This window comes from Arachis hypogaea, chromosome 20 (assembly GCF_003086295.3).
Source record: "Arachis hypogaea cultivar Tifrunner chromosome 20, arahy.Tifrunner.gnm2.J5K5, whole genome shotgun sequence".
NCBI lineage: Eukaryota > Viridiplantae > Streptophyta > Magnoliopsida > Fabales > Fabaceae > Arachis > Arachis hypogaea.
Window position 1 is genome coordinate 126791630 of NC_092055.1, and position 26908 is coordinate 126818537.

Below are 26908 nucleotides of genomic sequence, written 5' to 3' on the forward strand. Positions count from 1 at the left end.
TTGATTTGATTAGATATTTAAATATCATTTAATTTATTATAATTTATATCAATTTGATTTGGTAGTATTTTTTAATTTATTTATTTTAATATTCTGTTAATATTTTTTAATTTATTTCTTTTAATTTATTAAACCAAATTTATTGTGTGTACTAATTAATTAATTTGATTAATTTATTAGTCATTAAAATAATAAATCTATGAATAAAATAGGCAATTGAAATATTTTCAACTAATAATTAAATCAAATCAAATCATATCATATATATTGAGCTAAATTCAAATCATGTGAATTAAGGACTAAATTAAAATGAGATAATTTCTTACTTATTCAAGTTGAGTGCAATAAATATAAATTAATTTTGTTAGATAATCATAGTTGTCTGGTCTACTATATATAGATAACCACACAAAATTATAAGAATCGTGATTTTTATCGCTCTTACTATTTCAACTCTTCTTTTCTTCTTTTTTTTCTTTATGGATAATTTCTTTTATGTATAAATGTACCCAAAATAAGAAAGTACGGATGAGTATTTTATTGATTGTTTGTTTGATGAATATATCTCAATTTAAGCATTCTACTACTGTAGATAGAAGTTGACTTGTAGCACTTCAAAATGGCCAATATTTTTTTTTATAGTATTAGATAGAAGAATATTTATTTAAATGAATATACCAATTGTAATGAATTTTTTTCAATTGTTATATTTTTATGTAAGTCGTGTAAATTCTTTGAAGGCACAAGATAATAAAATAGGTTGGCTTTAATATCATTAGAAGCTAAATTTAATAGTTCAAATAAGCACCACTAATTATGTTAAAAAAAGTAATTTTATAATAATAATGTGATTTACATATTAATTTTTTCGAGTAAATTCATTTCAAAATTAAATATAGAAGTTGGACTGAAGTACGCTAAACTTTTAAAGTTAATATAGAATTTAACAACAAAATTAACATTCATTAAGAAAATAAATTTAGTTATGGCTATTTCCTAATTATAAATAATAACAAGGCTTATGAAAAAATATTAGTGTCATTATTTTTATTAATTAAATCATAATATTAGGTAGCTGATAGTTTCATAGGCGAAAATTATTAATTAATTACGTAAAAATTAGCACGAACAAGCAATAAGGATTCAGAAAAAATCAATTATATAATACCAATTTCATAATTAAAATATGTCACATATCATATTCTCATGTATTCTATTTATTATCTATTCTATTATATAAAAATTAAGTTTCTGCATTTAACGATGGAGTTAACGTGACATGTTTATGAGAATGTTTAGCGATGTGTTTCTTTTAACTCATTAAATACAATTTATTATGATAAATTAACTATATCAACTAACTTATTTGATTAGATATTTAAATATCACATAATTTATTATAATTTATATCAATTTGTTTTGGTAGTATTTTTTAATTTATTTCTTTTAATATTCTGTTAGTATTTTTAATTTATTAAACCAAATTAATTATACTAATTATCTGTATTAATTAACTAATTAGATTAATTAATTAATCGTTAAAATAATAAATCTATGAATAAAATAGGTTCTCGAGATATTTTTTACTAATAATTAAATCAAATCAAATTATATTTATTGAACTAAATTTAAATCATGTGAATTAAGGACTAAACTAAAATAAGATTATTTTTTACTCATTCAAATTGAAGGCAATAAATAAAATTAATTTTGTTAGATAATTATGGTCTTTTGGTCTTCTATATATAGATAGCCACACAAAATTATAAAAATCATCATATTTTTTAAGTTACTACACAAATATTATATTTTAGATAATTGTATATTTTTTTATGTTATTTTAAATATTATTATATAATTTTAAGATCATTTAATTATGTTTATTTTTTAAAAGTATTTTTATTATTGGAGAGTAACTAATGTTTGTGATAGTCTAAAATTGAAAAATAAAAATACAAAATATTAATATACTGAGTTTTTAAAGTCTTGAAGTAAATATATGTGATTATAATTAATTATCATAATTAAAAGTCTTTGTTTTATTTCGGTTTAATTACTCTACTGGTCCCTATAGTTTTGCAAAATTTTCAATTAGGTCTCTATACTTTTTTTCTTTTAATTGAGTCCTTGCACCAATTTTTTTTAATTGGGTCCCTACATTTTTTTTCTTTTTATTTAGGTCTCTGTACCAAATCTTTTTTTTTTTTAGTTGGGTTCCTATAAAATTAAGCCAATTACTACTAAGAGGGACTTAATTGAAAAAAAAAATTTGGTGCAGAGACCAATTAAAAAGAAAAAAAGTATAGGGACCTAATTGAAAATTTCACGAAACTATAGGGACCAACAGAGTAATTAAACCTTTTATTTCAATTTGTTTATGACATGTTTAACTTAAATTTTATTTCTTTATTAATTAGTATTTTTTTGTATATTTAATTGTCATTAATTTATATAAATTAAAATGTATAACTTTAAAAAATAGATACGTGTCTAAAAAATAAAAAAAATAAATTTTTTTGTTAGTAAAAAATTTATATCGCTTTAGCTTTTTTTTTTTGGCATCATATCTTACATTTTTACTATAATTAAAAGTTAGAGGTAAATTATTAAATATAAATTAACAAAAAAATATAATACTTAATGAATTATCATAATCACATTTAAAGGTATTTAAGTTATTTTCATATAATAAAAGTAATATGCTTCAAGAAATATTTGTATATAATTTACTAATAAATATATGAGATATTTATCATAATATTTATTTTTAATAAAAATATCATTGTATTAAAATGATGCATTTTAAAGATGTATAAATGAGATTTTTATTAAAAAAATTTACAAGATAGTAAATGCAATTTTATTTTAATTTTATCCGTAACATTTAATTTTAATTTTTACCTTTAGAGTTTTAATATGTTTCAATTATACTATTAGAGTGAATAACATTAATTATAACTAATCAATTATATTATATGATTTGACCAAAATTAAATAAATATTAAATTATTTAAAAAATAAAAAATAAAAAATAAAATAAAGAATTTAATTTGAATTATTTTCTTATTATTTTCTTTATCTAGGAATCTTAATGTGCTTTTATGTATTTTGATTAATACTTCTCAAAGGAGTTACTATTTTATTTACTAATATTTTAAATTTTTTATAATATTTTCATAAAACTTAATTAATAAGTTTTTCTTCACAATGTTTTTCTTGAACTTTTTAATAAAAATATATCTTAATTTTTGTCTTTCATCTTTTATATTTATTTATTATACTAATTTTTTTACAGTGTATTTTTATCAATTACATACATTATTTTTAATCTTTTTTACTTTTTTTAATTATTTTATTACCTTATTTTTAATTATTTATTTTATTTTCACTCCTCATATGTTTATTATGTTTCACTTCATATTAGTTTTAATTTTGTGGTTAACTTTCAATTATATAAAAGTCAATAGTTTCTTTCAAAACATGGTTAAATATATTATCTATCATATACAATCATTAGGATAAACAAACAAATATAAATTGAATATATAATTTAATTTTAATTTAAACTAAAAACTAAATAAATTGTCAGAAAAATAGCAACTAATTTTGTTTTTAATTTCTCTATAATTTATTTAAAGGTAAAAATCTCTCTATAACCACTAACATCGCCGATAACAAAATTATAAGTCTCTATAAAATAAAAAATATATAAAATAAATAACATATATATAATTTTAAAGTTATTAATGGACAAATTTTTTTTTAAAAAAAAATTTATGGATCAACATGTAATTTTTTTATATTTTTATTTTTTTTCTAAAATTTTTCAGACTTATCAACCTTTAAGTTGTCTATACATCACTTCTCAAAATATTATGATTTCACAAGATATAATATGTGGGATACGGTAAATCACCTTTATAAACCATTTGCATACCAATTTTACGTTTATCCCCTAAATTAAAAAAAGCTAGGTGCATGTCTCAATTTACATATCTATGTAAATCAAATTTATGAAGTTCGAATTATGTGTTTTCGTAGTAAATCGAATCTATAATATTCGAATTACTTGGATGCTATTTATGCTACTAAATCGAACGAAGGAGATTCAATTTAAAATAAGCTGGATTGCTACTAAGTGAGTATAAATCGAACCTTATTGCTTCGATTTAGCATGGACCACATAAATCGAAATTTATAGATTCAATTTAGTAGAGGATGACATAATTTGAATTCTTTGAATTCAATTTAATTTCGAATCACAATGTCAAGTAATTCGAATCCTATAGATTCGATTTACTACTTATTACTCTAATTCGAATTCATTAAATTCGATTTATATAGAAATGTAAAAGGAGACAACTAGGTAATATTTTTGAATTTGGAAGATTCAGGTAATTTTAGGGTGGTTTAGTTTATCAACGTAAATTAACGTAATATGTGATATTAGTTATTGTCATATATACGAAAAACGTGACTTATTTATGCATTATTTGGATTAGAAGAATTTGTAGGGAAATAAAATGTTGGAGAAGAAAATAGATGGAAAAATAAATTTTTGATTGTTTGGATCAACAAAGAAATTAAATGAAAAACATAAAAGTGTATGTGGAGGTCGTGTAAATTTTTTCTCTTCAAAATTGCGAAGAAAACTGATGCAGAAGTGCAAATATGGGTAAAAATACAGAGTTACCATTTGAATTATAATTTATATATAATATATAAAAATATTAATATAATTTTACTCTATTATAATTTTTTCTCTTCTTACTTTTCTTTCCATCCAAGCAAAAGAAAATTTTTCCTCTATTTTCTTTCCATTCATTTTTGCTTTATCTAAACAACACACAAAAAAAAAACTTTTCTTTCCTCTCATTTTCTTTCTTTCTATTTTTTTTTCTCTTATTTTCCATCTTATATCCAAACAATATCTTAGTGTTTATCCATTTATCTTCTATTAATATTGTTATAATAAGGATACATGTAACTTTATAAAAATGATATAACCTAAACTCTGATTATCACAAAAACAGTCAAAATGGATATTTGCAGGGATCACTCGGGTTTTATGGCTAGATGGGGACTCGTGAAATCCTCACGACCTGCCACGCGAAAAAGGATAGGGACTAGAAGTAGCAAACGGGTTGAAACCCGTCGTGCTGGCCCGCATAACCCGCCAAAAAAGTGGGTTGGCTGGAATTTTGAGACCGCCAAACTTAAAAAGCCCGCCTATCCCGCATCGCTTAATCCATGGATTTCGGCAGGGCGGGGGCGGGGGTGGGACAACTTCCCTACTGAGACAAGCTTTTATTTTATTAAGAGGCCATTTTTTTACAAATTTTTATTATGTTATTGATCTACAAGAGGATGAAGATGATAATTGAAGATGTTCTAAGTTATATTTTGGATTACGTTTTATGTTTGATTAATTATAAACTTGAAGATGTTTAATTATATATTTTGGATAATATTTGTTTTGGTTTGAACAATGTTGGTTTTATTATTTTGTTTCAAAAAATTTTATTTATAATTATGTTTATTACATATTTATAATTATTTAAATTTTAATGTGTGTGAATTTAAAAATTATAATTTTTTTATGTTTTTAGAAATTATAAATTTATTGAAATTGTTGTGAAATTATATATATTATTTAATATTTAATGGTTTATGAAAAAAATGAGATCCCGCCAACCCGCCAGCCTACCATTAGGCGGAATGGGGGAGAAATTTAAGACCACCTTACTAGGCGGGGCGGGGCGAACCAGCCCATTAAATGGCGGACTTTTGGCGAGACAGGGCGGGTTTTCCCATTTGCCACCCCTAATGAGAACATGGACATAAGTATCTGCTCCATGAAACCTATTAAATATACACAAATATAAAATTATTAATTTATCCTAATTTATATATACATAAATCCATTTCTTGAATTTAGTAATCCTAATTTCTGCTTTCAACTCAAATTTTTTCTTTTTCTTCCAGACTCATTCTCAGCTTTGATCCTCTCTCTCTAATTCACTTTCTTTGCCTCTCAAGTCCGTCACTACGTCACTCAGTATTGTCTCAAAAAATTATGTTATGTTATTATGTTGGAATATATTTTTATGTTTTCTCCTTTTAAAATGTTATTTTTCATAACAATATGTTATAAATTGTGTTGAATTATATTAAATTGATTATTTTATAATTATTATATTATGCCTTTTTGTGTTAATTTTTTTCAAAATTTTTTAAAAAATATTTGTATATACTTGAGAAGATCTGCGTTCCCTAAGGGATAATTAAACAAAAACTTGCAATGACGAAAAAGGAACGCGAGCATTTTTTTTTAAATAGGAAGGAGGGATGGGAATGGGGCTTCTCACGCTCCCCTAAGTACTCGTTACCATATCTAACTAGTAATGGAGATCCAATTTAAATCAATTTAGTGGAGATGCGTGGACTTTATTTACATTGGGCCTTTAAACTAATGAACTTAAGTTAGATTTGGGACCCTAACAATGAATTTTAGTTGATCTTGCTTGCATTAAGGTCTTACTAAACTCAAATATATCTTGGATTAATATTTTGAGTCATTGTTATAGCAAATACTAAACTATTTAACATTATAACACTTAGTATATATAAAAGTTGGATATATTTACAAGATATTTTTTAATTTAAATTAAAAAAATTAATTATCTCTTTTTTAGCTTTAAATATTATTTTCTAATGTAACGAAAAAATGAAAATAACAATAATTACTCACATAATTAAAATAGATAATCTTAATATATACGTGACACCATATATATATCAAGGATTATTATATATGATATATAATTTTTTTCTTTTCTATAATGACTATTTTATATAATTTATTCAATAAATTTTTCATCTTAATATTTAATAAATTTAACATACAAAATAAATAATTTAAATCATCATCTAAGGCAATAAGCATAATAGTGCAAATACTTATTTATTTATTAGTAGTGAAAAAATACGTAAATAGTATAAATTAATATTTTTTTAGTATAAAAACAATAATAAAAGTTAATTACATAATTAAAAAATTGTGAAGAATTTTTTAAATAATAATAAAAAATAAGATTACTATTTTCATATATTACAAAGTTTATAAAACAAATTTTGGATAATAAATCAATTCTCAATAAATTATATATTAATTCTGTCAAAAAAAATAATTAATACATTGGATATTATTATTTACGTACTAATATAATATATATTATCGATTATTAAGTTTATAATTAATTTTTAATCTAATTTTTGGTAATTAAAATTTAAATGATTAAAATTATTAAATGTTAAATATTTTGCATCTAACCAATTTATTTTTTATTGAAATTAAAAAAGGATGAGTTGTTAATCAATTCTAAATTTAAATTTAAATTTGAGTAAGCAAATAAAAAAATATTTTAAATTTTATCTCGCTAACCAGAATTAATTTCAAGATAAGAAATTACTTTGTACATCGTATATATTGTAGGATAATATGGTCATTTACTATTTTTAATGATAAATAATGGTGTAAGAAATTAGAAGAAAATATATTTACAAGTTTAGGAAATATTAATTTATTTTCAATAGAATAAATTATATATTGAATAACAAAAGTTATTATTGGTTTCTCTTTACACTAACTAATACTCAACGATGGTATTTCAGTACATCATGTTATCAAGAAATATTAATCGATCTAATAACTTTTGTAATGATATAAGTTTATGAATTTGAAAATTTAAAAATCATTTCATAAAATGTGAAGTTTTAATGAGTAACAATGTTGATTATATTGTTCTGACTTCAAAAATGAATATGATACCAACGAATAAAATTGTCCCAAGTAAATTTCAACAAAGACAAAAGTCCATAAGTATTGCTATTAATGAAAAATTAATCTATTTTAAAGACAAATACATTTTTTTTTCTACGGATTCCTAACTAGCAAGTCGAGGACGACTAATCACCACATATTGATGCTCTATATATTAAGAGTCTGTCGATAACTAATGGATTATTTATACACACAAGACGAGATTCAAACTCCAAATATTTGCTTAACCGGACAAATAAGTAATCATTCAACCAATCTAAATTGATTAAAATAAATATTAATTATTTTTAATACTTTTAAGTTATAAAATATTTATAATAATAATTACTATATATATTTTTTATTTAAATTTTAATAAAATTTTTTTATATAATTTTATGTATTACCCCGTACAGGGTACGGGAACATACACTAGTATATAACAATTATCAAGAGTAATTCTAGTTCGTCATCTCCTACATCGGGAGAAAGTCAAATAGGCATAGTTGATCCTAATCCATAAGTCCTAATCAATTTACTAATTGAATTAGCAAATGATTAGAGCCAATGGAGACAAGATTAACTAACCACTCTAGATTACCAATCCGAATTAGACATTAATGACTCAAGGTCACCTAATTTTTCAATTCCAAGTCAAGAATGTAAAAATCTACTTTAAAACTAATTCAAGCATTATATCAAACACCTAGAGTACATAAAACATAAAATATCATAAATGGCAAGAATTAGTAAAATCTAAAACTACCAAATGTAAGATGATAATGATGATAACAGAACATAAAATATCAAATTGTATTAAAGAAAATTGAAAATTGATAATTGTTCATAAACTAAAAAATAATAAAATAGAGAAATTAACAAGAGAAACTAGGCAAATTAAGATACTAAAACAAGAAATTATAAAGAAAATTAAACTAAAACAAGAATTAAAATCTAGATCTAAAGAGAAATTAATCTAAGAACCCTAAATTTTAGAGAGAAGAAGGAGCTTCTCTCTCTAAAAATGTAACTTAAAACATGCGCTAAACTACACTAATGCTCTCCCCTTGATCCTTTTTGAATTCATCATTAAATACATCAAAAATGAGTTGGATTAGGCCCAAAAAAACCCTGATATCGCGACCTACATGCAATTTTAAGTAAATCACGTGCTAACAGTCATGCATAGTTGCATACACATCTACCATGCATACGCGCAACTTGAAATTCATGTGTACGCATGGCCACGAGGAACTCCAATATTCATTTTTTTCATAAATTCTCCACTTTTGCATGTTTTTTTTCACTTTTTCAAATCATTCTTGCCTTCTAAGCTTGAAATCACTCGACAAACACATTAAGACATCAAATGAAATTAAAGTGAATTAAATTTAGTAATTTAAGAGTTTAAAAAGCATATTTTTAATCATTAAGCACAATTAGAAGAAATTCACAAAATTATGCTTTTTCAATTAATAAACGTAAAAAAAGTTAATACATTTTACTCATTTAAAATAAATAAATATCATAAAACGTAAATTTATCACTATCTTTATATGACAAATTATAATGCCTATCAACCCTTTCTAAATTTAATTGGAGATCTTTACTTTTTTTATTATTTGTGGTCAATTATGAGCCTCACGTTAATTATAGAGATTTCTTTTCTTTATTTTGTTCACAATTATGATGGAACATTCTTTAAGATTAATGTATAATTGCACTAAGAATATCATACCTTTGTAAAATTACGAATATGATTTAAAAGCTTTTCAAAAATTGAAAATGATGCAACTTTATTTTTTGACATGTTCTTTTTATGTAATTTAATTTTAAAAAATATTTCTTTTTCTATTCAAATAAAAAAAAAATACTTTTAATATTTAAAATTTCTTCCTTAAAAACCTATACAAATATAAAATACATATTTTTATTAAAAATATATATTAAAAAAATGCTTTTTAAAATATAAATCCAAATTGACTCTTAGCATGATGTATGTTAGTTTGAAATTATTTAAAATTAATTTAGTGTATTATGAACATGAATTTTATAGCAATAATAATTTTGATTAAAAAAATTAATTTAGACGAATGATTGAAAAAAATTTTGATAATTATATTATTAATAAACTAAAGAGAGAGAACAAAAATATTTTAAGATGTGTTTTCTAATGCGATATAATGAGTTCTATTCATAATTATAATTCATACAATAAGTTCTAGTTATAATTAGAATTCACCCGATGGTGGAACACAATTTTTAGATAATTTTTTTAAATATTATCTTAAATAGTTTTAGATACTATTTTAGATATTCCTGGTACATAATTTATTTATTTAATTTTTAAACCTTTCTATTATAATATCTAAATATTTAGTTTTTGTCAATCAAAATCATGATAAATCTAATTTTTTTATAAATGTGTAGCATAACTAATAAGTGATAATAGTAACTACATGGTAAAGAGGAGTGTTAGGGGCCAGCAGATTTTGTGTTATAGCCATCAATTAGCCATCAATAGTGTATTTAATGGTGTGAGATTTCATCTAACGGTGGATAATCACTCATTTTCCTTTTGCTGCTAAGTGCCGGTCAAATTTTTAATAAATCTGCTGGCCTCCTAGACTTTCCCCATGGTAAAAACAACAATTTTAACTCTATCTTTCTTTTTCATCACCACATTAAATCAGTATCAAGTTCTTCCATCCATCACCACTATTCACTAAAGCAAAAGATCATAAACCAATTAATTCTTTTTCTTTAGAGAAACGAAACGCAAATAAAAAGAAAAAACAATTTATTTATCTTTGTTTTCCAAATAAAAGAAACAGAGAAAGAAAGCGAGATTCAGAAACAGGATCCAAAAAGAAAGTGAGATTGGAAAAGGGAGAAAAACAGAGATCAAGAGGAGCAGGTGATGGAGACCAACCTGCATTCTTTGTTCTTCCTTTAATTTGATATTCAGATTTCAGTAATTGGAAGAACAAGGAAGGTGGTGACCAGATTAAAGATTAAAAAAAAAATGCATTCCTTAGACTAAAGATATAGACTTTTATAGTTAATCTTCCAAGCCCTTCTTCCATGTTTCTTGCCATTTGATGATTTCGCGTTCTTGGTTTCTTGACAGTATCTTCTAAACTCCTTGAAACTAGTAACATTCCTTGACCTATGCCATCTTTGAAGTATTGCAATTTCACATATGCCATCTACTTCCTCTTTCCATTCTAATTTTAATTCATCTTCAGATACAAGTGTTAAGTTTTCAATTTCATCAATAAGAATCCCTCTTTCATCCCAAGGTTCACCAAATTGCAAATCGTAATAATAGTCCATTAGCCAAGTATGTGAACCTCTATGATACATTTTCCAGTAGTCCTCCATGGATGCATGCAAATATCTTAAATCCACAATTTTGTCAGCATATTCTTGCGCCAACCAGCTCCCTTCCAAATCAACATTGGAACACCATCCTAAATCTATATATTCAAGATTAGGACAACCACTAAAAATTGCACTCAAGCCATTATTATCCAAATTGTTCATGCATAGTTGTAGATACCTTAAGTTTGGCATATTTTGTGCAATAGCATATGCGTCTTGGTTACCTTTAGAACCACTCATGTTAAATTTTAATGATTTTAGACGACGACAACGTTGGCCTATGACTTTTAAAGTAACACTAGTTTTATATATATCGCACAGAGTGATATCAAGTTCTTCTAACAAAGGAAATCCTTTAGCCATCTTAATCAATATTTCTGTATTATCGCAGTTGACAAGTTGTAGCCGTCGTAGTTGTTGCAGACTACATCCCCTGCAACGACGAATCTAGAAAATTTAGGGCGACAACAGATAAAATTCATAGATACCCATAAGAAAAATGTTGGAGGAAGAGATAAAATTCAAAAAGAAGAAAGGAAATTAAATTTTCAGCTTAGGAAGCAGAAATGTACGTACATATCATCAAAGAAAACATATTGGAGACTTAAATCGACCACCTGGCCGCAGCTGCGGCGAATTGCACGGCGAAAACTGTCCTCGAATATGCGCATCATAACCAGCTTCCGTTTGAAGGGGCCGCGGCGCCCTAAGTAGTAGCCGATATGTATAGTCCGCCACGTGTACGGATCGTTGCAAACCCTACGCCAAAGAGTGCACACTTCTTCGACTCCATTGGCGAAGATGTCAAACGCACCTACCTTCGACATGATTTCCACTGTCAATTCGTAAGGAAGATCCAACCAATTTCTCGCTGGTTTGGGAAACCGGTATATTGGATTTGTAGCGCAACGCATTCTTAGAGAGAGAGAGAGAGAGAGAGAGATCTCAAAGAATTGATGAAGTGAAAATTGGGATTAGGGTTTCACTTTTCGTGAAAATGAGGAAGGAGAATCAAGAATGGCACTGTTTATATAGATACTGACTACAGCAATTGCTTGCTCCTCAAGCAAGATCTTATATAACATATATCATTGAATATTTTGTTTATTTTGCATATCTCATAGTAAATAAATGGTTAGTTTTGTGGTGGCATTGTTTTAGGTGTTTAAGAATATCATGTGTTTCACTGACAAATAATCTTATAACAAGTGACACGTATATTAAGAGGTTGCGGGTTCGAGGCTCATATCTTTGGTAAAAAAAAAAAAAAAGTGTGACACGTATATTAATGTATTGTTAATGTTTGTTGATTGAAAGCCCTCCGTGGATGCTCCCTCTGCTGCACTCCCTTCCGTCGCTGCAAGCCCGTAACCCCTTCCGCCGCCGCCCCTTTTCCTCGGTCGAAGGAAACCCTTCTGCCACTACTGGTTTTCTTTTACTCCGTCAGGTGCCTGATTTTTGTCATATTTGTTTCGTAAGTTGTATTTCGCTTTGGTCATTGTGATTGCATTTCGCTTTGGACTATGATTGTCATTATGATTTTCATATTTGTTGAACTTAGTGCTTATTTTGAAAAAGGTAATTTTGGGCGTGACCCTAAATTACAGAGGAATGCTTTGAACCGGGCTGCTCCCTTCCCCTAATCAAGCTGTTTCGAACCTAATGACTCTGGTGTGAGGATCCAAATGACTCTGTCTTTCACTCTCAGCCTCAGGTGCCTTTTTCGTGTGGCGTGTTAATTATTGTTGATTGGTAGGCTGTTGCCTTGCAGTGACATAAATTGTTCCTCTTTTTTGCATTTTGCTAGTGCAGAGGCTGAGAGGTGCAGGTTTGAACCAGCGGATCTCCAAGTTCAAAGATCACCAGCACATTCTCGAAGAAGAGTTTCAACGTCTCAGCGAGGATGTGGTAGGTTTGAATTAGTTTTCTATAATATGTTTGATTTTATCCTAATGTATTCTTTCAATAAATATGATTAACTAGATGATTACTTATTTCTTTAGTCTGATTTGAACAATGTAAAACATAATGCTCTGCGAGAGGCTTTAGTTTAAAATCAGTAAATGTTATTTAGCCTTTTTTGGGATAGTTTTTACTTTTTATAGCACCAATGAATACGGTGATCCAAAATTTACATTGTTCTATTGTGCGGCCTCGTGTTTAATATAAACTTGATTTGAGAAAAGATAATTTGTTATGATTTTTTAACAGCTATTAATTTACTTGTGCACTTTAATTCTATTTGATGTTATTTCATATATGCGCGTTCAATTTATATCATAATTAGTATACCATATACGTAATACAACTCTAAATCTTTGAAGTTTGCCTAATTATAAGCCATAGAGCATGCTGCAAATAGGTCTTTATAAAACTCAGAAGAAAATTGAAAGCCTCCATGCCTATTGAAAGTTGAAACTAAATTAATACTATTGTTTTAACTCTTTTCTAGCAGTTAACAGCAGAAATAGACATTTGATTTAAATATGCATGTAATGTTACAAAGAATTTGATCCTGGTTACTTATCTAGCTTAAAATATGCAAGTGCTCTTAGGAGAGAACTTAATATTTAGAGGTTTAATTAATAAGAGAATTTGGCAAATACTAAATGGCTTTGATTAAAGCCTTTAGATATTTTCAATACAAATCAATGTGTGAATTGAAAACCTAAAATCTGAGATATGTAGTTATGTTTGCTCCGATTTCGACTTTGTGAGATTTTCATGAGCTCAGATCGCTGGGACTATTGAATAGTCTGAGCACCATAAACCTATTTGTGGCTATTAAATTTCTACCCAGTTTCACATTGATGTAGTATCTCTTCAGATTTTCAATAATAAAAGGCCAAATTTTTTAAATAAATAAATTCAATTCATTATTTATTCATATATATTGTTCCTATATGAATCATGAACTAGTAGCTCAAGTTTTCACAAGCCTACATGGAAGATGCTCGTGGTATCAAAAAAAAATCACCGTCGACTAAGGTCTAAAATAGGCCCAAAAGGCCAGATTAGGTACCTCGCTGTAATTAAGTCTCTCCATCACCTTTCAACCTGTTACTCATGCGGACTTGGGGAAGCATATTGGTAACTTTCCATTCAAAGACTTTCTACTACAAAAAAGATTCTGTCATTGAGGGCATTAATTATCACACAACCTGCCATGAAAAATCCTATTTTGTAGTAGTTATCAGCTCTTAATTCGCCTATAAATTCTCATTTCTAGTAACATTTTGTTCTAAGTGACACTCATCATACTCATGCACTTGGTGACTTTGGGTTTGAAGTTGTTTGTAAGTATCCCTAACCACTATCCAAACGCGCCCACAAGACTTTTGGATTACCTTTATTACAAGCTTATTCGACCTTATTAGCCTGGGTAATCACTTCAAAACATATACATTCTTAAAATTATTTACAATTTTAGATAACAATACCTCATTTGTAATAGTAATGAGATGTATTTACACAAATCTTAATTGCAAACTGTTGGTACAAAATTTTTTTTTCGACCATTTGTAGTTTCGTCCATAAACGTGATATTTAGACTGTGGCAACAGAGAGGACAAGTAAAATTTGACGAAAGATGGGACAAAGAGTGTCGAAATTGAAGGGTAGTTATTAATTTTTCTTGAGTATCAAGGCTCGCTACTCGACCTTTGAGGCTGAAGAAGAGAATATGGGAACGAAATTTGAGGAGCAAAGTCAGGAGTTGAGGACCAAGGGAGAAGTGAATGTCAAAACTTGGAGATAAAGGTTTTTCATGGTTAAGGCAAGGTAGTGGCTGAGAAAAATGAGGGAATGGGATCGTAGACGACATGCTCCAGGATCACTCAATTTCATGGTCTATAAATAGTGGAAATTCAGGAGAAGTTTGGGACTTCATTTTTCAGGAACACTAGATCATTACATAAACTCATGAAATTCCCAATCTCTGTGACGCAACGGAAGAACATGCAGTGTAAGTGCATGTGAGTGTTGAAAGTCAATTTTTTTATTTGCTTTCTTTTGCTTATTCCATTTATTGTTATTTATTTCCTTTATATTTTGTTGTTCCTTGGCTTTAATTAACATTTTATGTTTTCATCATCTTTTCTATTTAATGTTTTATTCTTTTATCGTTTATCATAAGTTTGCCACTAGCGATCTCAATATAAATTGTTTCGGCACTAATTAAGTAATTCCTGAATCGAGCTCACTCTTTTTTCAAAGGAGTCATATCTGCTCACCGATAATTGAGATCTTAATACAAACTTGTTTTGACACCACCTATTAAAGTCAATAAAAAAACGAGTGAAACAAATTGACACACTTGGTGAGACCTCCAGGTTAAAATTGTGTCGAGAGATGTAGGTGATTACGCAGTGGTAGATTAATTACGACAGATAGAACTTCAACGTCGATGAATACGTCAAATAGCGACAGTGAAAATTTCTCTAGAGGACCTGAAATAGAGGCTTCGACCAGTCTTTCGGGTCAAAGGTTGACAAAGGACATTCCGACGGCAATTCCCATTACATGGCTGTATTACCTCCAAATTATTCACCACCTTTAGAGAATTCTTGTGCTATATATACCGGAGGTATAAACATTATAAGGAATAATTGGTTATACAATCTCACACCTCTCTCGGGTTATCCTCTAATGGGTACACACAATCTCCTACTTGACGAGGGCCAATCATCAGTTCAGAAATTCACAAGTTATGAAACTCGAATCTCGTTGCAAACAAAGTTTCAAATAAGCAAATGACCCATATCAGAGTTTAATTTTGTTTGTCACGAATGCAAACCAATAAAAATCGAGAGTATTAAATCTCAAGTCGTCTCTTAAATGAATTATAGTGAGATGTGAGTATTATTGGTTATTAGCATAAGGGGTTTGAAGGCAAAAAAAAGGCAAAAAATTAAATGATAAGAAAGTAAAGCTAACAAATGCTAAAAAGGCATCTTGGCTAGGATTGAGAATCAAAATTTTCTATCCTTATCATTAATCATAACATAACAATTATCAAGAGTAATTCTAGTTCGTCATCTGCTACATCGGGAGAAAGTCAAATAGGCATAGTTGAACCTAATCCATAAGTCCTAATCAATTTGCTAATTGAATTAGCAAACAATTAGAGCCAATGGAGATAAGATTAACTAACCACTTTAGATTACCAATCCGAATTGGACATTAATGACTCAATGTCACCTAATTTTCCAATTTCAAGCTAAGAATGTAAAAATTTACTCTAAAACTAATTCAAGCATTGTATCAAATACCTAGAGTGCATAAACATAAAGGAAAATGCTACTTGTACAATAAAATTCAGCCTTTGATGAGTCTTTAATATTATTTAATTATCTTTTAATTAAAACATATTCCTATTTTGTAGGATACACATTTATAATTAAAATTAATTTAAATTTTAAAAACTAAAATTTCTCTAACTTCCTACCCACTTTATAGTTAGTTATTATTTTCTTCTTTTACGTTTCTTCTCTCTATAACACGGTTTTTTTCTTTCTTCTATTCTACTACAATATTCTAATTTGTATCTGTAAAAAAAAAAAAGAATTCAAAGTCAGTGCATTTAGAAAAAAATTAATCCCTTACTTATTGTACCTTTGATAAAATACAGGATCTGTTTTATGACTTTCTAGTGATAAATGGTCGAATATAATTATATACACAAACTAAAATATTTTCAATTTTTGTTTTTTAATTGTAACACATCTAAAATTTTAAGTTATACAAAAATTATTTTTAAAACACATCCAAAATCATAAATCTAAAATTTAAATTTAAACATTAAAAAATAATTGTAACACATCTAAAATTATGAAGTTATACAAAAAATATTTTTGAAACACATCCAAAATCATAAATCTAAAATTTAAATTTAAACATTAAAAAATAATTGTAACACATCTAAAATTATAAAGTTATACAAAAAATATTTTTGAAACACTTCCAAAATTGCACATGCAAAAATAATTTAACATTATAATATATATGAAAATCTCTTCAGGCCATCTTATTCGATTTTTTATTTCAAAAAAAATAAAAAACTTATGCAGAATAATAAAAAAAAGTAATGGTGTCAAAGACCCATCCAAACCTTAGGTAAGTTTTCGGCGTGGCGACGTTGATGCGGACGAACAGCGACGAAGAGGAAGAAGGCGGCGACGAAGTAACGAAAGAGAATGTGGCGTTGTGAATGAGCACCGAGAAAGAGGAAGGCAGAGTCGAGGATGAGCGCGGAAGAGGAAGGTGGTGCAGATGAACGACGGCGGACGATGACTTCTCGATGTGTGCCTCTGAGGTTTTCTATGTGCGCCGAGGACGACTTTTTTGAATGTTTTGTACGGGTTTAGTTAATAATTAGATGATTTAAAATTTATTTTATAATTTTAAAATCAAAATTTTAAATTTTGAATAATTTTATTTTTAGATATGTATTTAAATTATAATATATTAATAATTAAATATATTAAATATGAAACAGAAATTTAAAATTTAAATTTTAAATTTCAGTTTTATTTAGTTTGTATTTTGAATGTGTATTTAATTTTAAAAAGACAATAAATCTATTCATAATTTTTAGATGTGTTTATTTTAAATTTTTTTTTAAATTTTTGTAATAAAAAGTTGAATATTATACCATTTTTAAAGGATACCTAGTTGAATTGAAACATAAAGTATCATAAATGGCAAGAATTAGTAAATTCTAAAACTATCAAATGTAAAAAAAATAAGAATAATAATAATAGCAATAGAACATAAAATATTAAATTACATTAAAGAAAATTGAAAATTGACAATTGTTCATAAACTAAAAAGTAGTAAAATAGAAAAATTAACAAGAAAAAATAGACAAATTATGATACTAAAACAAGAAATTATAAAGAAAATGAAACTAAAACAAGAATTAAAATCTAGATCTAAGGAGAAATTAACCTAAGAACCCTAAATTCTAGAGAGAAGAGGGAACTTCTCTCTTTAGAAATGTATCCTAAGACATGCTCTAAACTATACTAATTCCCCCCCCTTCTCTTGATCCTTTTTGAATTCAACATCAAATACTTCAGAAATGAGTTGGATTGGGTTCAAGAAAGCCCTGAAATCACGACCCACATGCCATTTTAAGTAAATCTTGTGCTGACAGTCATGCAAACGCATCTACCATGTGTACGTGCAAATTGGTATTCATGCGTAAGCATAAGTTATGCGTATGCGAAACTTGAAATTCATGTGTACGCAAGGCCATGAGGAACTCCAATCTTTATTTTTTTCATGAATTCTTCACTTTTGCATCATTTTTCTTCACTTTTTTTTTAGTCTTCCTTGCCTTATAAGCCTGAAATCACTCAACAAACACATTAAGGTATCAAATGAAATTAAAGTGAATTAAATTTAGCAATTTAAGAGCCTAAAATGTATATTTTTAATCATTAATCACAATTAAAAAAAATTCACAAAACTATACTATTTCAATGAATAAACGTAAAAAAAGTCGATAAATTTCACTCATTTAAAGCAGATAAATACCATAAAATGTAAATTTATCACTATCCTTATATGGCAAATTATAATGCCTATCAACCCTTTTTAAATTTAATTCTAGATTTTTACTTTTTTTTTATTATTTGTGGTCAATGATGAGCGTCATGTTAATTATAGAGATTTTTTTTTCTTTGAGTAAAGTATATTTTTTGTCCTTAAAATTTGACAAAAATTTTAAAAATACTCCTAAGTTTTATTTTGTTTTAATTTTATCCCAAAAGTTTTCGATTTGCTTTAAATATACCCCAAACGGCTAATTTTTCAAAAAATTTAAGACCAATTCAACAACAATTTCATAAGAACAATCCTCAACACAAGCAAATCAGGCATAATTTTCATGCATTATTATTATATTTGTCTTAATTTTTTTGAAAATTTAGCCGTCGAGAGTATATATGATGCAAATCGAACACTTTTGGAATAAAATTGAAACAAAATAAAACTTAAGGATACTTTTAAAACTTTTGTCAAATTTTAAAAACAAAAAGTATATTTTACCCTTTTTTTTTTCTTTATTTTGTTCACAATTATGATAGGATATTCTTTAAGCTTTATGTATAATTGCAATAAAAATATCATACCTTTGTCAAATTACGAATATGGTTTAAAAGCTTCTCAAAAATTGAAAATGATGCAACTGTATTTTTTGACATGTCTTTTTATGTAATTTAATTTTAAAAAATACTTTTTTTTTATTCAAATAAAACAAAAATTACTTTTAATATTTAATTTTTTTTTAAAAACCCTATACAAATATAAAATACATATTTTAACATATTTTTATTAAAAATATATATTACAAAAAAACACACATTTTCAAATATCAATCCAAATTGACTCTTAGCATGATGTATGTTAGTTTGAAATTATTTAAAATTAATTTAGTGTATTATGAACATGAATTTTATAACAATAATAATTTTGATTAAAAAAAGTAATTAGACGAATGATTGAAAAACTTTGATAATAATATTATTAATAAATTAAAGAGACAACAAAAATATTTTAAGATAGAATCTCGCTAGGGAGCCAATATAATATTTGTATAATGTGTACAGTGGGCTATTTATTTCGTCCAATATGAGTTAAAAAATGAACATCCAAGGTAAAATACTACTAATTTCTCAAACACAATACACCCATACTAGATAAAATACTACTAATTTCTCAAACACAATACACCCATACTATCCAGAATAACTATTCGGATATCCTATTGAATCAAACGTCCTAAACCCCATAAGTTATATTCATAATTCACAAGTAGTGAAACACAATTTTTTGATAATTTTTTTAGATGTTATCTTGATTAGTTTTACATACTATTCTAAATATTTTTAGTACATAATTTATTTATTTGATTTTTAAACTTTTCTATTATAATATCTAAATATTTAGTTTTTATCGATCAAAATCATGATAAATCTAAAAATTTTTATAAATGTGTAGCATAACTAGTATGTGATAATAGTAACTACATGGTAAAAACAACAATTTTAACTCTCTTTCTTCTTCATCACCACATTAAATCAATATCAAGTTCTTCCATCCATCACCACTGTTCACTAAAGCAAAAGATCATAAACCAATTAATTCTTTTTCTTTAGAGAAACGAAACACAAATAAAAAGAAAAAACAATTTATTTATCTTTGTTTTCCAAATAAAAGAAACAGAGAAAGAAAGCGAGATTCAGAAACAGGATCCAAAAAGAAAGTGAGATTGGAAAAGGGAGAAAAACAGAGATCAAGAGGAGCAGGTGATGGAGACCTAAATCTGTGTTCCTTTAATTTGATATTCAGATTTCAGTAATTGGAAGAACAAGGTGGTGACCAGATTAAAGATTAAAAAAAATGCATTCCTTAGACTAAAGATATAGACTTTTATAGTTAATCTTCCAAGTCCTTCTTCCATGTTTCTTGCCATTGGATGATTTCGTGTTCTTGGTTTCTTGACAGTATCTTCTAAACTCCTTGAAACTAGTAACATTCCTTGACCTATGCCATCTTTGAAGTATTGCAATTTCACATATGCCATCTACTTCCTCTTTCCATTCTAATTTTAATTCATCTTCAGATACAAGTATTAAATCTTCAATTTCATCAATAAGAATCCCTCTTTCATCCCAAGGTTCACTAAATTGCATATCGTAATAATAGTCCATTAGCCAAGTACGTGGACCGTCATCATACATTTTCTCGTAGTCCTCCATGGATGCATGCAAATATCTTAAATCCACAATTTTGTCAGCATATTCTTGCCCCAACCAGCTCCCATCCAAATCAACATTGGGACACCATCCTAAATCTATATATTCAAGATTAGGACAACCACTAAAAATTGCACTCAAGCCATTATTATCCAAATCGTTCATGCATAGTTGTAGATACCTTAAGTTTGGCATATTTTGTGCAATAGCATATGCGTCTTGGTTATCTTCAGAACAACTCATGTGAACTTTCAATGATCTTAGACGACGACAACGTTGGCCTATGACTTCTAAAGTAGCACTAGCTTCACATATATCGCATAAAGTGATATCAAGTTCTTCTAACAAAGGAAATCCTTCAGCCATCTCAATCAATACATCTGCATTATCGCAGTTGGCAAGTTTTAGCCGCCGTAGTTGTGGCAGACTACATCCGCTGCAATGATGAATCCAGGAAATTTAGGGCTACACAGACAAAATTCATAGATATCCATAAGAAAAATATTAGAAGACCAATAGAATTTATTGTTTTTTATTATCATTTTTAATCTTTAGTCCAATTGTTTTAGTCTAATTAATAATGTAACAATATATTTTTAACTTACACTATTAAATATTGATGGCTAACTTTTTATATATATAATTTAATTTAGAAAAAGTTTAGGGACCAATATTTTTATTAAAATCTTGCCAGTATTTAATTAGCAAAAAAAAACTGAGTAATTTTATGTTATTAGATGTAATTTCATACCATTAAAAATACTGATGATCACTAATTAATAGTTATAAATTACAAAATTTGCTGACTCCTAACAATCTTCTTAATTTATTTTTAATATATATTTTATATTTCAATATATATTTAATTTTAGTATACACTTAATATAATTTTAATAAAATATTAATTTTTTTACATAAGTATAATTTAACTTTTGTTTAATAGATCTATGTAACATGGTTATTAAAATAAAAATCCAATGAAATCGAACCGAATCAAACGAAAAGTAAAGTTAGCACACCAAAAAGAAGAAAGGAAATTAAATTTTCAGCTTAGGAACCAGAAATGTACGTACATATCATCAAAGAAAACATATTGGAGACTTAAATCGACCACCTGGCCGCAGCTGCGGCGAATTGCACGGCGAAAACTGTCCTCGAATATGCGCATCATAACCAGCTTCCGTTTGAAGGGGCCGCGGCGCCCTAAGTAGCTGCCGATATGTATAGTCCGCCACGTGTACGGATCGTTGCAAACCCTACGCCAAAGAGTGCACACTTCTTCGACTCCATTGGCGAAGATGTCAAACGCACCTACCTTCGACATGATTTCCACTGTCAATTCGTAGGGAAGATCCAACCAATTTCTCGCTGGTTTGGGAAACCGGTATATTGGATTTGTAGCGCAACGCATTCTTAGAGAGAGAGAGAGAGAGAGAGAGAGAGAGAGAGATCGATCTCAAAGAATTGATGAAGTGAAAATTGGGATTAGGGTTTCACTTTCCGTGAAAATGAGGAAGGAGAATGGCACTGTATATAGATACTGACTGCAGCAATTGCTTGCTCCTCAAGCAAGATCTTATATAACAAGTGACACGTATGATGATTAAGGTATGTATCGTTAATCTTTGTTGATTGAAAAGTATATATTAATAGTGTGGTAAATGACATACTTTAAATGTAATGGCAAATATAGAAATCTGCTTTCAGATAGAAAAAAAAAATGTATCATGAATCATTGGAGTGAATTGAAAAAAATGTCTGGAATAAGTAAAGATAGGATGGCTAATAGAATAAAAAATACATTAACAATTAAAATAATACAATAAATAATTGTATTCATTACAAGAAAATAGGTTTGTGGTCACGTTTTAAAAGTGGGACAAAAAAAGGTTAATGGCCACAATTTTATGAGCGTGACAATTGTTTAGAGATTCGATTACGTTTTTTCTTGTCACACTTTAAAAGTGCGGCGAAAGGGATTAGTAGCAACGCTTTTATGTGGACGAGAAATAGAGACGCTTTTAAAGCGTGGCGGCATGGTTTTGGTATAGTGACATTTAAAAAACGTGGCCATTCTTGTAACTCTTTTGACTATGGTTCTGAAAATTGAACCGGACCGGCCGATTCAACCGGATTAATCAGAAACCAGTTATCTAGTCGGTCCAGATAAGTCTATAAACCGTCTGGCAAAAGACCGATGAAAAAACCAATCGAACTAGCAGTTAACTAGTAAACTGGTAGAACCGTCCGATTTTTTAGAGAGTTTTCGGTTCGGAAATACACCCTCTGAAACGTCGTCGTTTTGTCTATAAAAATTAAAAAAAAAAAGAAAAGAAGAAAGGCTAAAGTGCTGAAGTCTGAACCCTAAATCACCAATTCACACTCATCTCTCCTCTCTTCTCTGAGAACCATTGCAGCCACCACCACCAATCGAGCAGCCCACCGCCACTGCGTCCCGCAACCACCGCGTTCCGCAGCCACAGCAGCGATGGGTTTGACCACCGCAGCCTCCACCGCGTCCTTGTCATCGCCGACCTCGCCTCCTCTGTCGTCGCCGTTGCTCGCCGCCGGTAAGTAATACTCTGTTATTCCTCCTCGCCGCCTTCTAATTTTCTGTTCATGATTTTTTGATTTGCTGGATTTCATGATTTTGGTTGCTGAATTCATGATTTTCTGAGGTTATTTTGGATTCATGATTTTTTATTTTCTAAGGTTATTTATTTGTTCATGATTTTTTGATGTTATTTTTTAATTTTGATTTTCTAAGGTAATTGTTTGTTGAGGTTATTGTTATTTATACATGATTTTGGTTGCTGAATTTATTTGTTTGTAAATTTGTATGTTACAGATGGAACAATTCCAAAGTAACCCACAACCACAAGATAATGCTGTTCAAGATTCTCAAACTGGTTCTTCTAGAGGTAAATCTGATCCAACTTGGCAATACTTTACAGTGAAGTATGACTAAAATAACAAGACTCAATATACATATATTTTCTGCTTGAATACTTACAATGGAGGGGGGATATATAGAATGAAATATCATCTTGCAAAAATTCTTGGACAAATTAAAGTTTGTAACAAAGTAACTGAAGATGTTGAACTTCAATTCAAAAGGCTTTTGGAGGAAAACAAAAAAAATAAGGCAGAAAAAAAAAAATTTGCAAGTGATTGTTATGATGTGAAAACACAAGCGGAAGAAGAGTGTGAGCCTAATCCTGTACAACCTCCGGCTCCTGCAACAATGGGAGACAAAGGAAAGAGAAGAGCTATTCTTGCTACTCCAATTGGAAGTTATTTTAAGGGAAGGACTACGCCAGGCTCTCAACCAACTTTAAAAAGTGTCTTGGCCAGTAAACAAGTTGTGCACAAGGTTAAGTTGGGGCTTGCAAAATGGATCATTGATGCACGTATTCCATTCAACGCAATTCAATCACCTTACTTTCAACCTACTTTGGACGTCGTTGCTGCAATTGGACCTGGTGGGAGTGCTCCTAATTTGCAAAAAATGGCAATTCGTCTTCTTCATCAAACATCTTCATCATCCGGATGTGAGAGGAACTGGAGCCTCTTTGAACAAATCCATTCAAAGAGGAGGAATCGATTAGAGTATCAAATGCTAAGTGACATTGTTTATGTGACTTATAATCTACGCCTTCAATCTAGATTGCATCGCAAGAAGAAGAATTATGATCCAATTGACATTCAAAGCATTGACACAGTAAATTTTTGGGTAATGGCGGATGAAGATGATCCTGAATTTATTAATGGAGGCATTGAAGGCATTGAAAATTTAATTTACACGGATAATGCTATGCCTTCATATCCTAAAGGTGATTGAAATAGCAAAACCTCTTTCATTTACTAAAGATATATGTCGTAAAGTTATAACTTTAATTTTTTTTTTTTGGTTTTTTATTTTATTTATTAGATGGAGGAGATGTGGAAGTTGATGTGGATTTGCTTGATGTCGCTGATTATTTAAATACAGCTTCTTTTGGTGATATTTTTGAAGATGGTGGCTTTGGATTATCTATTTATGATAGAGATATTGGAACACTTAATGATGATTATGATTTGTGATGAGTTGCACTTTTGATTAGTTGAAAACTTGCTAGAATTGTTTCTTTTGAACGTAGAACATTATGTGTTTGTCATTATGTGCGTTTTTTTTAGTTATAAACTTTGATGTTTGAAGTTGTTTGTGAACCTCTAATATTAAGTTATAGATAATTTATAGTTATGGATAATTTATTATGTGAAATTTTAAATTTTATTAAGTTAGAAATTATTGAATTTATATATTTAAGATTATTTTTAGATTTTTTAATAATTTTATTTAATATTTGATTAAACCGGTTGAATTCCAATCAAACCAATAAACCATTAAATCAGTGACCTTACTAGTTTATTGACCGATCATGTTCTCGCAATCTTGCTTTTGACACGTTTTAAAAGTGTGGCCAAAAGATTCCAAAAAATCTTTTGTCCCAAACAGTTTTGAAACTCTTCCAATTCACATGAAACCTTTCTCGCGGTTCCGTAAACACTAAATACTAGCAAATAATCCTAAACACGTATTGACGGCGAAGAACCCCACCACTCCCTCTTCCAGCACTCCCTCTTCCATCGCTGCTGCTATCCAAGATGAAGAGCCCTAATTTTCCCCTAACCATCTTCTCAGCGGTGACTCCCTCTAGTGGTGACTCTGACTGTCACTCGAAAGCCCTTTGTGGATGCTCTGCTGCCGCCATTCTCTTCCGTCGCTCTAATCCCGTAACTCCTTCCACCGCCGCTCCCTTCCGTCGGTCGAAGGAAACTCTTCTGCCACCACTAATTTTCTTTTACTTCGTCAGGTGCCTGATTTTTTTCATATTTGTTTTGTGAGTTGTATTTTCAGGGATTAGACTCCATTAATAACACACCTTCTAAGTATAATTTTTTTGAGGAGTGCTACACATATAAGTCATTTGGTTTACAAGTCATCATACAAGTTGGGATAAACTTAACAAAAAACACGCTGACCCATATACGATTTCCATGGCGTGCTCCTCCTTCTCCTATCCTCTTCCTTCTTCTTCTCCTTCTTCTTCTCCTCCTCTTCCTTCTTCTTCTCCTACTCTTCTTCTTCTTCTTCTTCCATGAAAACAAATTTCTTGTCAAATTTGATCTCCTTTGTGCGTTCTCTCTTTGTCTTTTCATTCGTTGTTTTATCTGTGTTTATCACTGGTATTCTTGCTTCATTTTTTTTCGATTTTCATGGTTTCTGAAATCAAGCTTTGAAATCGTTTTGAAGATAATGGAACTTCAGAAATACACCCAAACGATTATAGAAATACACCCGAACAATTACATAAATACACCCAAAGAATTACAGAAATACACCCAAAGGATTACGAAAATACACCCAAAGGATTTAAGAAATACACCCAAAATTTGTTGAAGTACACCTTATGCAGAACTCTTTCTCTTTCTCCTCCTCATCTTCTGTTCTGCTGCTTCTTTTTCTTCAAAAACGATTTCAGAGTTTGATGTTAAAAAATAATGGAAATCGAGAATAACGAAAAAAGAAAACAGAGAAAAAAGCACGTAAATGAAGAAGGAGAAAGAGAATGTAAGAAGAAGAAGAAGAAGAAGAAGAAGAAGAAGAAGAAGAAGAAGAAGAAGAAGAAGAAGAAGAAGAAGAAGAAGAACAACGTGCAGAAACGAAGAAGAAGAAGAGGCACGGAAAAAGAAGAAGGAGAAAAAAAAGAGGAGGCATGGAGAAAGAAAAAGAAGAAGAAATAAATGACTTGTATGACTTGTATGTGAAAAGACTTGTATGTGGAAAATTTCTCAATTTTTTTTCTTTTTACATTTAATTCTAGATCTTTACTTTTTTTTATTATTTGTCATCAATTATGAGCTTCATGTTAATTATAGAGATTTTTTTTTTCTTTAT

General features: G+C 28.6%; 2 protein-coding genes across 2 annotated transcripts; both read right to left on the reverse strand.

The window, feature by feature from the left end:
• Positions 1 to 10605: 10605 nt before the first annotated feature.
• On the reverse strand, positions 10606 to 12159 carry LOC112786917 (putative F-box/LRR-repeat protein 9). Its single transcript, XM_025830295.3, has 2 exons — positions 11783 to 12159; positions 10606 to 11639 (listed from the first exon to the last, which is right to left on the reverse strand). The coding sequence occupies exons 1-2, from the start codon at positions 12118 to 12120 to the stop codon at positions 10862 to 10864; spliced, it is 1116 nt and encodes a 371-aa protein (XP_025686080.1). The 5' UTR covers positions 12121 to 12159; the 3' UTR covers positions 10606 to 10861.
• Positions 12160 to 20389: 8230 nt separating this feature from the next.
• On the reverse strand, positions 20390 to 22499 carry LOC112784160 (putative F-box/LRR-repeat protein 9). Its single transcript, XM_025827278.3, has 2 exons — positions 22041 to 22499; positions 20390 to 21403 (listed from the first exon to the last, which is right to left on the reverse strand). Exons 1-2 carry the CDS (start codon positions 22376 to 22378, stop codon positions 20626 to 20628), a joined length of 1116 nt encoding a protein of 371 aa, XP_025683063.1. The 5' UTR covers positions 22379 to 22499; the 3' UTR covers positions 20390 to 20625.
• Between the last annotated feature and the right edge of the window lie 4409 nt (positions 22500 to 26908).

What these genes read in the sequence shown, in the direction of transcription:
- LOC112784160 (XM_025827278.3), bottom strand. Translation starts at nt 22,378, where the DNA reads ATGCGTTGCGCTACAAATCCAATATACCGGTTTCCCAAACCAGCGAGA. An exon ending in TATGTTTTCTTTGATGATAT is followed by an intron (nt 21,404 to 22,040) that starts GTACGTACATTT and finishes TCATCATTGCAG; the next exon opens with CGGATGTAGTCTGCCACAAC.
- LOC112786917 (XM_025830295.3), bottom strand. Translation starts at nt 12,120, where the DNA reads ATGCGTTGCGCTACAAATCCAATATACCGGTTTCCCAAACCAGCGAGA. An exon ending in TATGTTTTCTTTGATGATAT is followed by an intron (nt 11,640 to 11,782) that starts GTACGTACATTT and finishes TCGTCGTTGCAG; the next exon opens with GGGATGTAGTCTGCAACAAC.